This window comes from Hylaeus anthracinus, unplaced genomic scaffold (genome assembly GCF_026225885.1).
Source record: "Hylaeus anthracinus isolate JK02 unplaced genomic scaffold, UHH_iyHylAnth1.0_haploid 12002, whole genome shotgun sequence".
NCBI classification, from domain to species: domain Eukaryota; kingdom Metazoa; phylum Arthropoda; class Insecta; order Hymenoptera; family Colletidae; genus Hylaeus; species Hylaeus anthracinus.
The window spans coordinates 9,189,326-9,203,013 of record NW_026534349.1 but is presented as its reverse complement, the minus strand read 5'-3'; the positions used below and the strand labels follow the sequence as shown (position 1 = coordinate 9,203,013).

Genomic DNA, 13,688 nt, shown 5'->3' with positions numbered 1-13,688 from the left:
AACGCAAACGAACGCAGAATTGCATTAATGTATAATTTACCGTGAACCGGTGGCACGAGCCACGGCAATGATGTCGGGGGGTGGCACGACGGGTAACGGAGTTCACGCTCTGTTAACCGAGGACGGGGCAACGAGGGTGGGTTTTCGTGCCTCCATGTGCCGCCGCGGATGAACGGTGGTTGTCTAAACAGAATGACGTTTCCTCTGTTTCGCTAAACGCTAGCCTTCTACGCTTTAAAGGCCGATCCGATTAACTGTAAACGTTCGGACACCTAGGGCGAAATTTTCAGGATAATATTTAAGCAGTCGGCTGTGGCGTCCTCTTTTCAGAGCGCGCACCATCGACAAATTTAAAAATTTTGTATAGAGAAGAATTTTCTTACGAAAATTTAAACAAAAATCTCGTCTATAACGTTGACGAGAACTTTTCAGACCACTGTTTGTCGCAACGTAAGCGTTTAGTCGTTTCATAAGTTCAACTTAGAAAATAAATAATTGAAAACCGAAGATAAAGATATGGACGATCGATGGACACGAGACACGGAGTGGGAACCGCGTTCTTTGCACGGGACAGTCGTTAACGAGAGATTGGAACAATTGAAACAGGAGCGGTGGGCTGTCTCGGTGTCGAGGAACAAGATCGACGACAGACCTCGAACCAAGGGGTAGCGCGTGTAAAATTATCCTCGTTCGGTCGGCAAACAAGAGAATAAGAAAAACGGAGGCGAAACGGGAAGGAGCGAGAGAAAACGTCGCAGCAGTTTTCCACCCGCTCCGACGTCGCTTCCTCTGTCGCTAATTGGCGAGGATGACGCACGACCCTTATAATTGCCCGAACGAAGCGAAGAAACCGAAGGATGATATGTTTCTTCCTCCCGCGGGCTGCGCTCGAACTTTTCTCGTTTTCCTCGGAAATTTTCGTCGTCATCGGATTACTTTCACTCCGGCTTCGTTAAACGTAATACGTATTCGGGTGTTCCTTGACGACGTTGTTACTTCGGCCCCTAGTAAACTGATATTCTCCTTAATTGTTCTTAAGAAAAAGCTCGGTAAACAATCATTCTCCGTCAGAAATTCATAACTATACTCGTTTGCTCGAGGAAAACTTCATCAACGTCTTTACAGAGAAAAAAGTAATAAAAATAGAATATTCAAGGTGATGCGACGTAGCGACGGAGGCCGTCGGAGAGGGTGTTTTAATTAAGCCTTAATTAGTAACCTTATTTCGCGACGAAGGAACGAAGCCATCGAAAGCCCGCGAAGCGAAAGGTATTGTTCGAAAGATTTAGGGGTGAAGGCGAGCGATCCTAACTAGCATTGTCGCGCAAGGGCGAAGACTGCTTCGTCGCAAATTTATGTTCCAGCTTTATTCTGGGTTTCTTTAGACAAGACCGTGCAGTCCAAGGGAGGAAGACTCTCGGACACAGAGCGGTTCTTTGCTCGTTGTAACGCGATGGCGTCACGGTGGCCAATGACCGCATCTGCGACAGACTTTTCGCTTCTTTGCTCGTAACCGATCTACGGGAGTCTCTGGGTGTCCAAAGGGTGGCCTACTAGGCATAATTTCGTTCAACAGTAAACATACCGACGTTCATTTGTAACTATTTCAACCGTGATGGGATAAACGACTGGTCTTAAAGACTCTGTTTTTAATTAAATGCAAAATTGTCTCACGTGGAATTAGATTGAATAATGCATGAAACAATCGTATGTAATTAATACGTCGCATTTAAGACCTGTATACAAAAGTTTGAAAACGGTCAGTTGACCAATCGTGGTAGATTTAGTATTAAATCTCAAATTTTTATCCGAATATAAACATTTGTAGTCTATTTATCGCACGATGAGTACGTTATAAATGAATCTTCAGCAGGCCAAAGAGCAGAAAGTGCTCCGTTCTCCTTTACGAGATCGTAACCGTCGCTTCGTCGTTTTAACAGACCCCCGAATCTCCTTTTCATGTCGTTAATCGAATGTCTTCACGGTGCCCGATGACCACTATCTGCGGTCCATTCTTGCTTTCGACGCTCCAGGACGAGTTGCTCCTCTCTACGACGTGTCTTCTTCTACGGTTAGATTTAAGGCGTCACGGAACATTAAGCATCGCTGCTCGACACCCTTCGACAGTCATGGACACCCAACGAGAGGCAAATTTGAAAGAAGAATTCGGAAGTCGGTTGTTATGTAATTATCGTAAATTCACCGAGCTTCTTCACCGTGACGATCGTCACAATTCCGTGACGCGGGACGCTACTAGCTTCCTACGGCAGAGCAAATTTCTGTAAATATCGATGAAACACCGACCACTTTTCATTCAGGAACGAGCCACTTCAATTCCGAGACTTCGATTGGGCAAAAAGAGCGCCAATCGTCTCTGTTTCCTCAGGATCCTTTGCACATCGAAAGTGATCACGTTCGATTTTTATAAACGTCACCTCAAATTGTCTTGAACTTGCTAGTCCTCAAATTGTAAAGCATTCTACGTATAATATGACCTACATTTTCGTGGTATCATATCCTATCCTCTAACTCGAATTTTAATTTCACCTGCATTCAACATCTTTATTCTAGAAAAATGTGAATTGCAAACAGAGCTTACAAGCCAGTAGAAGGGAATTTAATGTACTGCCAAGCACAGGGCCCATACAATGAATCCAACCTATCGGAAAAACCGACAGTCACGTTTGCGAACAATCGTAAAAACGTCAGAGGGCTGGAGCATCGTCGTCGAAATCTGGAATCATAGGACGATGACTGTCCACTTTTTGCTGATCTCCTCAAACACTCCAGGAGGGATTCGAGAGTTTGGACAATCTTCTCGATCCTATCGAAACACGAAATGGGAGCAAAGATGAAGGGAGCCGGGTAAAACGAGAAGTCGAATGAATTTTCTACTCCCTTTCGACGTTGCAAAGCGTCGTACGTAACATATGTGTCGCGAAGCGTCCACGAAATGTATTATATGCAGATACAAGCGACTTGATCGCTTTGCACGAGTGCTGGCAACAGACGCGCCACGGACCGTGAAGGAAGAAAAGGGCAATCGAGAATATGGAAATATACGAAGAATACCTTCGAGGATGTTTCCCCGAAGCCACACATATGGAAGCTATTCCGGGGGTTGTCAAGCAACGATCACTGTCACAGTGGTCAAAACTGCATCTGTGGTTTCGGTGGACCGACCCCTCTTCGCGTTACAGAACGTCGGACACTGATCGGTCTCGACGCATGTTACCTCGGGATCTCTTGCGATCTCTTCCCTTCCAGGCCTGAAAAATCGGCTGGTTTTGAATGGAAAGAAAAACACCGATCAATCGTCGCTTCTACGGCTAAATCCGTACTTTTCCAAAGTGTCGCTCGGCGAAATTCGAAGATGCAGCCGAAAAAAAAACGATTCTTCGAACAAAAGTAAGAAGAGACTTCGAAGTGAATATATATTTCAAGCGAGGCCTTGTTCTCGAGACAAATGATTTTCTTTCATCCAATTCGGCCACTCCAGAACCTTTCGCTTTACATATTTCAAAGAACATTCTTCTCTTGCACGATGAATCACCCTATCTTCGTGTATAACTCGCCATTGCTCTCTTCTCGACGCAATCTAGCAGAGCAACTCCATATAAGAGGTGTTTGTATGAAAGAAACGGTTCGTCCGCCGGAGTCGTTCGTCGTCGTGTGCCATGGAAGCGAGAATACCAAGAAAAAACGCATATTTGGAGGATCCCGAATTCTTTCGTGGATCTACAGGCTCCATGGCCGTTGTCGCGGCGTGCAAACAGAAGTAAAAGAGCCGAAGTGCGACGGACAAAAGCGACAAGGGAGAACACCGTGCCTCGGAGACACGCGGTGACTATCGCGAAGAGAAAGAGGATGACAAAGACTGGGCCAATGTGTCCAGGCCTGGCTCATAATTTTCCGCCGGTCGTCGCACGATGCGCGCGACGTGTACTTGTCACCGCATCGCGACGCACTCGTCCGTCTCATCGCGGCTGGAACACCAAAAACGAAGCTATTTTATTGCCGCCCTTCGAGACGAAGACCCCTCTATTTTTCAGTTGAAATGGAAGCGGCGTTGGACGCGCTTTCCTAGCTCTCTCGTGGATTCGAGTCACCTCTCATGAAAGATTCTCCATTTTTATTCCAGAGTACCGAAACTGGACATTGCTGAGTTTGTTTGCTTGGGATCCGGTGTAAGACTGCGAGTGCACACTTAAATACTGTCATTCGTTAACGGAAGACGTCGAGACCTGAAGTCCTAAGCAATAACTGAGAACTTCGAGTGAAGATGCTGTGAAATCAATATCTGCTCCGCAATGGGATAAAGAAGAGAAACATATAAAGAGGAAAAAATCAAGGAACATCGCGGCATACTTGTGATCGAATAAATAACTCAAACAAAAATCACAAAAATTGAAAACTAAAGTGCCAAGTATCAATTTACTTTGATGTCCCCTACCTTTCTTTGCAATTATTTACGCGCTCGATTAATCGAGTGCGCGACGAAAGGGCCGCATGATTTACGAGATAACGAGATACATTAGGCGGTTTCCTATTTATTCCGAGGATAATAATCCGACCTAAGCGGGCGTCGAAAGTGGGTAGCGAACGAACGGGTGCACAGACGCGTTTTATTGGGCCAGGATGGTTGACAGCAAGAGTGACTGCGCTCGTAAAAGCCTCGTATAAATAAAATCGCCGGGAATATAATTGTTGCCGAGAGCCAGCAACGTTCGTTTCGTCACTGAAGTATAGAACGCGGTCAGCTGTCGGCACTCCGTTCTCCAGCTTTTAATGCATCTTTACGTCGATCCAAACCCTGTCATTTTTTTCTAGAATTCTATTTTATTTTTGTTAATCGCAGTCACAGCATCAATAGGCATTTCGATTTAGAGTCAAAACAGGAAACGAATATAGGGAGGAGGAAGTTTGGGGTGCTTCCCTTACCCCTGTTTATCGACCCAAGTTTCTTCATCGTTCGTTTTCTTCTTCAACGAGGACTAGTGTTTCTTTTATTCGATCTATGTTTACATAGGAACGCATTTCAACAGAAACTCCATATTTCCTTGCAAAATTAATTGAAATAGGGAAACGTGAAAAGTGTTTGATACACGGGGATCGTCGTAAATTCAAAGTCTGTTTGTTTATCCGAGAGGGAAATCTGTTTGTTTTGTTGTTGTTGTTGTAAATACATTTATGGAAATAATAATGATTCCAGAAACTAGGACAAGATGTAGTACATTCTTCAGCTAAAAAAAACGTCAGTACAGGAACCGCGTATCACGAAGAAATCAGGGAAAGTTCGGCGAGCAAGAGAAAGGATCGGGGTTCTCGCTAAGACGAAATTGTTACTCGACACCCTTGTGTAACAAGAGTTAAGCCGCGGCGATGAAGAAGACCAATGTTCTAGCGCATAAAGAATCGTGGTTCAGCGAGTCCCTGAAAATCGACACCACCGTGACGCCGGCGCCTGCTGTCTATCCTGTTTCCACCGCTAGCCACGTACAGTTTCACTTTCGCAAACTTCAAATTGCACTTTCTCTCGAAATTGGAATGCGAAAACACGCTGTTTCTAACAAGGAAAGTCGTGAACTGTGCTCCGAGTTACTTATTCTTGTACTTCAGATGCAGGACACCAGGAACAGCCTCGAGAAGTAGCAATTTTTTTAGATTGTTACAGTGTTAGGAAGTCCTACCATAATTGAGACGAATCGAGAATAAAATAGTATCGTACTTTTATTTCCCTTTCGAACGTACAAGTTTCTCGAAGCGTCGAGCAACAAAGTCTGACATTACAGGTCTGGGTCCAAAAAGACCCAGCGTACGCCACGCGACGGTTAACCCGAGAAAACGCCAAAAGCCCCAGTGGTATCGGTTAGAAACCAATCAGCTTCTAATGAAGGTGGAGCTTGACGAGGAAATCTCCACCTACTCTTAAAACGCGCTATTTCTCTCCTCTCGTGCGTGCGTGTCGCTCCGCGTGGAAGGCAGAACGCGTCAGGGAACAGCGGGAGTGAAAGAGAAAGAAACGCAAACGTAGGAGGAGGAACGAAGAGAAGAAACAAATGAAGAGGCCGAGGAGGAGATCTTCAAGTACGTTTTAACTCGGCCAAGTCAGTTGGCATTCCGCCGCACCGACTAATACGATGGCTTCGTTCGAACACGGTTTCCGCAGCGATCTCTCCACGAAATCAATCGGCCAATAGTGAATTACGCGCGCGTCCCGCACGGATAAACGAGGATTCAATATTCCAGTGGAACGTTGCCACGATCGAGCGACGATCCCCGTATTTCTATAGTGGGTGTTCGCGCGAACTTTCATCCGCGAACGAGACACCAATCCTCCGGAAGACTCGTAAAGTAAATTTTACGTTGCCGTTGAAACAAACTTTTCCATATAACGTGACGAGAATACGAAACTTTCGTCGACGAATTCGCTGGATCGAGAAACTTTTACAACTTCTCGCGAAAGTACCGACTACGAAGGATTTCTTTGAACATCCTTGCTACCGCAGACAACAGGACAACGGCTGAAAAGACGATCGATCCATAGATCCAGACGAGTTCGCTGACGACTCGAGATACGTGAATCTTTCACGATCCGTAGAGAATTGATTTTAACCAGGGTACACCGATTCTACCGACGGAAATTGATATTCGTGTAATACAATAATTGGGTTGCCAGGCTTTTCTTCGTCTCGTATAATTTGCATCCTCGCGGTTGCATTTGACTTCCCGACGCGAAGGTTGAAGATGCGCGTTGACCCGAGTCACCCCTTTCAATAAGGGCTGCGGGAATCTGAGACGAATCGTAAATTGATCGTAACGACGTAACTGAATCTCAATCCTAACCGTCGCTAATACGTTCAGCGATAAATCGTAAAAATTTTCGCGCTGAAACGCCACCACGCGAAAGAATCTAAGCGCATCCGTGGTAACCGTTGGTGCACGATAAGTGCGGCAAAATTGATGCACCGTCGTTCGACGATTACTATTCAACCAGCGCGTGATCGTTCGAATACAAATGGGGAACATGAAACAACGAGGGTAAATAGCGCGGTGGATAATATTTTTGGAAAGCCTGTAAAACGTTTTTGGGAGGTCGTAAACACATTGAGCCGCGGTCGACCGGCACGTGGCATTCGAGACCTCTAATTGCCCTGTCACGCTTCACCTCGGCGATGCTTCAATTAACGTATTCGGATGTAAATTACGCGTGAAAGGCCCCCCTTAGCCCTCTTGTATCTTCGTTCCTTCATAAATAATTGTTACATCTCGGTGAACGACACGGCGGTTCCGCTGTATCCACAGACAGCTCGTTTCCGCAGCCCCCGAAACCCGGGAAATGTCATTTTGTGATTCGTCGGACACCACGATTACGAGATTATCGTGCAACGTTCACCTCGGCGCCTCGAAATAATCGATTTCGAGAACGTGCGATTCCGCGAGCGCGAAGAGATCGTGAATCGCGTCGTTTACCAAAGGGACATTAATCGACGCTTCGGTGAACAAGCCGAACAGGAGGCAAAATGTTGTGCGCAAATTCGGAACAAGAAGGAAACAACGGCGTGATTGCGTCACAGATCGCGAATCCTCATGCTCCGCAAGACTTCACGGTCTCGCGTCTTTTATCGACGCCGACACATTCGCTGGGTAAGAATCCTTAAGCCATCGGCGTTCTTTTTATTTCTCCCGCGTTACGATGGGGAAAGTTTTATTTACAAATAATCAATCAACGATGTCAGCTCTTTCAAATATTGGACACAATTTGAAATAAAGGGTGATAACTACTTCTTTTGATATAAATACTTTTACATTTTATGTTTCAAATTTGTCAAATTTATTATTCATAATATAGAGTAACGTTTTTTTAACTTTCACTTTCCATCGTATTATAGAGTTGAATGTTCCAGTATCGCCGAAGATACCGAAAGCTACATGGTCGCAACGTGCTTGGGCTGTGATCGTTGCTCGACAATTTTATCCCAGTCAATTCTAATTAGCATCTCCTTATTTTATTTCCTATTTAATTATTATTATAAGAGTTGCTTAACACTTTCATATCAGAAATGGCGCTTCCTGTTTTTGATGGACCGCTATGCAGAGACAAGTTAATACTTTCGATTAGGTCTAATCAAGCTCGATGAAAAAAGGATTATCAGCTTTAACTTGTGCGTCGCAGCAGTGGTTTACGTAATTTTCTCTACACCCGTTCGATATAATTCGCGCAAACGCTTACGTAACGTGACAGGAATTGCTAAACCGCGGTTTAGAGACGCGCATTTCACGGAGAGGCAGACAACCGGAATATATCCTTGACGCGTTTCCACGTTCAATCCACGGTCCACGGTGCGTTTGATTCCATCGAAATCACGCATTTCCACTCATGCTGTTCGCGTTATACCGCTTTGATGAACGATCAAGCACAGTGGATTCATTCAAGAATAGCCGCGCATGTGCCGCCTCTCTTCTCATTCTGCTTTGGTTTTTTGAACGCGTTTGCTTCTGTATCGCGCGCGGCATCTCGGACCATCTTGCTTGGATTTTCGTTTCGTCTCGCGCGACACCGCGTGAACAATCATTTTAAGAAAGCACTCAACCCTCCACTGTGATAGGATCAAGATTCGGCTTAGTGCGAAGCTTACGAGATCTTCCCTATTATTTTTTTTAATCGAAAGATTGATCTCTTATTGTCGCATTTACTGAAAGTTTGACAAACTCAAGAATATATTCCAACGTTAAAGTTAGTAGAGCAACTTCTTCTTGTACGATAGCTAGGACATAATTCATGCAACAGAGAGTTGAGAAAATGCAAGCGTCGAGGGTTCCTTAGTTTAAATCTAGACGAGTTTGAATGCGCGATCGTCGATGATTGGCCGAGTGGAACCATCGTTACAGACGGTATATTTTTACAGAATGCAGCGAGAGTTCCTCGCCAGCAGCGAGCAGGAGACCTAGAAGAAGCAGGACGACTTTTTCGGCGCAACAGCTAGCTGCTTTGGAGAGGGTCTTCGAAAGGACGCACTATCCCGACGCTTTCGTCAGGGAAGAGCTGGCAACGCGAGTGTCCTTGTCGGAAGCCAGAGTTCAGGTAACGTCTCGACATTTTCTTGGAAGAGCAAATTAATTCTCTACATTACAGTAATTGTTCTAAAAAATTCAGGCAAAAGTATTGTCAGTAACCGAGTGACTTTAGAAAAACATTCGAAGCGCATGGCTCAAATTGACCGGTTTGGTAGTTTTAATGATTCGAAAACCGAGGAACAACTCGTGTTCCAATGAGAATGTCGAGCACGCAGGCATGATTTTAGGAACATAGTTAGGCATCTAAGATAACAATTTACGAAGCAACGCAAACAGAAAAATTCGACGGGCACGTCTCGGTTGACAATTGACACGACGCAAAAAGCTCTGACCTTAGACGCGGTAGTGTCTTTTGAAGACGACTTCCACTTCGCAAAGGGGAAGAATGTCCATCAGAAAAAGTAACGGTGCCGCTGGTGGGCACATGTGTTCCTCGAGATTATGGTGGATAGCGGCAGAAAGACAGGCGGGCGGGGTGAGATGAAGGAAGGAGAGTAAAAAAAAAAAGGGAGAAACGGGAGGAGGGTGGAGGTCGCGGATAGCTAGGCAGAAAATCGGAGGAGACAGGTTGTCAGGGCAAGGAGCTATGATTAGCTTGCCGGGATAGTTGCGTCGTTCCAGCAGCAGCGGGCAGCATCTGTGCTTGGCATACGGCACAGGGTATGATGCGCGGTCGTATCCAGCACGTGTGTGGTGTCTCGACTCTTCTCTGTACACGGTCGCGACGAAGAGCACACTTTTCGTTGCTCGTGTCGAGCCATCCGCTACCGCTGCTCCTGCCACGTCCCGCGTCGCCCGCGGATGTCTGTCTATCCGTTTGTCTGCGGACCGTACGCCTGCCAGGAGCCGTCACGCTGTCCCGTCTTTGCTCGCCGCATCCCTTCTCGCTATTCGTCTCCTTCCTCTCTTCCCTTCGGTTCGCTCTGACTTCGATAAAGGTTGATTTATACTATCCGACACACCACGGCCCGACAAAGATTGTTCTAGGCATTTCATGTATCGTGTGCAGCACTGCACATAGGTATATATGAGTTACTCGCTTATCGAAGAAATCCGCGTTAGGGGTACTTGAACGAAATCACCCTTCGCTACTACGTATGTCTTCGGCCACCCGAACGCAAACTGTAAGCGAGAGAACCTGGTAAAAACTCACTTCTTCGCGACCCTGAAATTTCATATATTAGTAGTAGAATGGAACATTCTACAAGAGGAAGTTAATATTGCCCTACTTAGATGAAATGTTCTTGCAGTGCCATTGGAGCCCAAAATTTGACTTGTACACTCTTAAATGTGAATACTTTCAGAAAATGCACAAAAATTCGATTTTTTGTTTATCCAACTAAGTGGAATCCCACTTTAAGATGTTTTAACAGGAAGGTTTCCTTCCCTCGCAGGTATGGTTTCAGAACAGGCGTGCGAAATTTCGTCGAAACGAAAGAAGTTCTGCTATTAATCGGGGCGTCTCCGCGAGCAGGGAAATGGAAGCCGCTTTACCTTTGCGTCCGATCAGAGTGACCCACACCCAGGAAAACAACGCGGAAGCGTTACAGACGTCGCAAACGGCTCCGTATCCGTACAGCGATTATTGGAGATCGTCGCAACATTTCGCCTCTATGCAAGCGACGACAACCTGCCATGGATTCATCAACGGTAATTTGGGAAACGTAAATCTTCCCTCTTACCACCAAACAGAGATCCACGGTGGATTAGATGGTTCGGCGATGAACAGTCTTAACGCGCTTAGGTTCAGAACGCATCCGTACGGAACCACGTATTCCGCCATGCACGCAAGCATGTAATCTTATCTTTACGAAACAAGGAAATCCAATCGTAAGGTGCGTTCATGCTTATCGGTAATACCAAGGACACTTTGTCTCGACCGATAGCTATTTATCGAATACCAAAGCTTTTTATTTCTATTACGTAAGATAATCGTGAAGCGTCGCGAGATAATCTAGCGTTTAAGCACAAAACACAGGGTAAAGAAAGTAACTCGTAATGTTATTTTGTAGAATTGATGTAGCTTAATAAATGATAAAAATCGTATATATATTATGTTATTGATACAAGAAATATATATACAGAAAACGATACTCTAGTCTACGAAGCTATAACGTTATATGTATGTTGATAGTAAAAAACGGAAGATGTATATAAATACAAACATTGAATTACGGAAGAACGGGACGTTCGCTTGTTGCGGCAAGAAACATCTAAAATTACAGTCATAAAACAAGTTTGATTAATTGCACACATATAGTACGTGAACGTTGGCACAAAATTAGAATACGAATTTTATAGATATATACTATTGGTCATGTTCGTGTCCGTTACAGTACTAGACGAGCTACAACCACGTAAAAAGTCTCCAAAAATGTGTTCTTTTGTATGTTAATCGTCCGTCCAAAAATTCTTAAATATACAAATACATCCCTAGTACTATACAGTTACTTGTACATTTTGTACAGCATTGCTCCAGTCCACTTTCGAAGGAACCAAATAAAACGCAGGTGCTATTTTGCTACCGCATGGACACTGACTGCCTGCAATCCAACTAAAAGAGCCCAGCTTTGTACTGCATTTTGGACAATTTAGCTTTCCCTCGAGATTATGCGTTATATCGGGCATCCAAGCCAATGGTTCGACAAATAATATTTTTGTACAAAATTCTGTGGGTTGTTGCTCTTCTTTCTTCTGCGGATCCACAGGCTCGTGCGAAGGTTTTGATTGTTTAGATGTTCTCTTTGTACTTACATGTCTCCAAATTTGTTTCTCCTTCGGCATATGCGGTAAAATATTACTAGCGCTAGCCACGATCCTCCGGCATTTTTTGCAACGGTAGACCGTGGGCTCTGGACGTACCGTAGCCAGAGCTGGATCTGGTTTTATTAATTCTGCGCAGGTTTGCGGTAAAATTTTTGCTTTTCGAACTTTGTCTGCTGCGATTTGTAGCTTATACATCTTAAAATGGACGCTAGTATTGTCTATTCCGTAACTCATTTCTTCATATAGTTTTAGCTGAGCTAAGAATCCGGCATTAGGTCCGATAAAGCGTCGCTTTTCTTTTACCATATCAAACGTATCGGAGAAACTCTTTCCATATTTTTTCATCAAATATGCAACTACCAATGTAGCAGATCTGGAGACACCAAAATAGCAATGCACCAATATTTTGTTATTTGATTCTAGGGCATGGTCTATAAATTCATAAGAATCACCAAAATGAGTCAAAAGATCCTCGCGTGGCATGTCTGTAACTTGTATGTATTTTATAGTTAAATTTGGCAAAAGCTCTTGAATCTTTCGAGGTAACGGACAAGAATCCACTGTAAGTATGTAGTTTATTTTTGATTCTTTCAGCCATTCGACATCTGTGGCAGCTGTGAGATTTCCAAGAAATAAACCAGGAATAATTTCATCATAACTAGAAGGACCAGCATCAAAATCTTCTCGAAATAATTTGTCTACTGCTTCTTGCGCCATGCTGATTATTCTGAAATAAATAAGAAAGCTACGGCACGCACTTTTAATAGTGACTAATCAATTTCCTCAATTACAGTATAAAATGCGCACAAATATCGAATAATATTCAACATAATCATAGTAATCAAACAAATTTCTTATAGAACCAAATAATCATTAAATAAAATATAAACCATACACTTGCCATAAAATAAAACGGTTTGTTCTCGAATGACAAAACGTTGGACATCCAAATTTGCCAGCCTATTTACGAATCATGCTCTAAGTGTAAATTAAATTGTTTGTTACCTGACTTAAGCTTACAGCGAATAATTACAGTATGTCGAATCATGGAACTAATTATTCTATGAATTTCATCTAATAATGAAACCTCAGAAACAATAAATTTCGTAAAATGTTTACTTTTTTTCTTACGATACGAAAATTGTTTGTTATAGTCAACGCAATTTATTTCTAAAACGAGTAATGACGAGTAATCAACGGTTTTCAAACTTTCATCATTTCAAACATCTTGCACACGCTTCGATACACATACACGAATACTTATTTTTTATTCTTCGAAAATATAAAACAATAAAAAAGATAATATTTTACATTCACGAAACACAACTTGACACTATATTTTTAGTTGTCAACATATGAGTACGGTGGCGCCTCAGTGCTTTTATATTTTGTATGGTTCGGTTCTAAATCAAGAATTGAACACGCCACAAAATCCTTCAAATTTTTTCACATCCTATATTTTATGTGTTTATAAAAAATACCATACAATACCAACACAAAAACACTGTCCTTAATACATTATAGGACAAGAAATACGATACATTTTTTTTTATGACATAGCGTGCAAAATCCTTTAAATTTTCAATGGAAATCGTTTTAACTAAACACTACTTGCTCGCGATTTAATAACTAAATTTGACTCCTCCGTTACCAAAAATGAGTTAACGATAGCTTTAATATGTAACTAAAAGGTTACATGTTGAGGTAATATTGTGGATAAATAACTGGAGTGATGGTTTTATGGCATAGTGGCGCCATCTAACGTTAAGAATAGGAACTACTTTGTTTCTGTTTTGAGCACCACAGACAATGTCAATTTAAAATATTATTTCATATCTTTATGT

The 13,688-nt window shown here is 43.3% G+C and overlaps 2 protein-coding genes across 2 annotated transcripts; one reads left to right on the top strand and one right to left on the bottom strand.

The window, feature by feature from the left end:
* The first annotated feature begins 5,815 nt into the window (after positions 1-5,815).
* Positions 5,816-11,124, top strand: LOC128892128 (paired mesoderm homeobox protein 2-like). The gene is made up of 3 exons (XM_054152269.1): positions 5,816-7,647; positions 8,910-9,085; positions 10,473-11,124. Exons 1-3 carry the CDS (start codon positions 7,524-7,526, stop codon positions 10,875-10,877), a joined length of 705 nt encoding a protein of 234 aa, XP_054008244.1. The 5' UTR covers positions 5,816-7,523; the 3' UTR covers positions 10,878-11,124.
* Positions 11,109-13,304, bottom strand: LOC128892121 (dual specificity protein phosphatase MPK-4). The gene is made up of 2 exons (XM_054152259.1): positions 12,850-13,304; positions 11,109-12,571 (listed from the first exon to the last, which is right to left on the bottom strand). The coding sequence occupies exon 2, from the start codon at positions 12,559-12,561 to the stop codon at positions 11,518-11,520; it is 1,044 nt and encodes a 347-aa protein (XP_054008234.1). The 5' UTR covers positions 12,562-12,571; positions 12,850-13,304; the 3' UTR covers positions 11,109-11,517.
* Between the last annotated feature and the right edge of the window lie 384 nt (positions 13,305-13,688).

Bases quoted from the DNA above. Each gene is read 5' to 3' on its own strand.
- LOC128892128 (XM_054152269.1), top strand. From the start codon at position 7,524: ATGTTGTGCGCAAATTCGGAACAAGAAGGAAACAACGGCGTGATTGCG. The intron at 7,648-8,909 runs GTAAGAATCCTT...ATATTTTTACAG, and splicing joins GACGCCGACACATTCGCTGG to AATGCAGCGAGAGTTCCTCG. The intron at 9,086-10,472 runs GTAACGTCTCGA...CTTCCCTCGCAG, and splicing joins TGTCGGAAGCCAGAGTTCAG to GTATGGTTTCAGAACAGGCG.
- LOC128892121 (XM_054152259.1), bottom strand. From the start codon at position 12,561: ATGGCGCAAGAAGCAGTAGACAAATTATTTCGAGAAGATTTTGATGCT.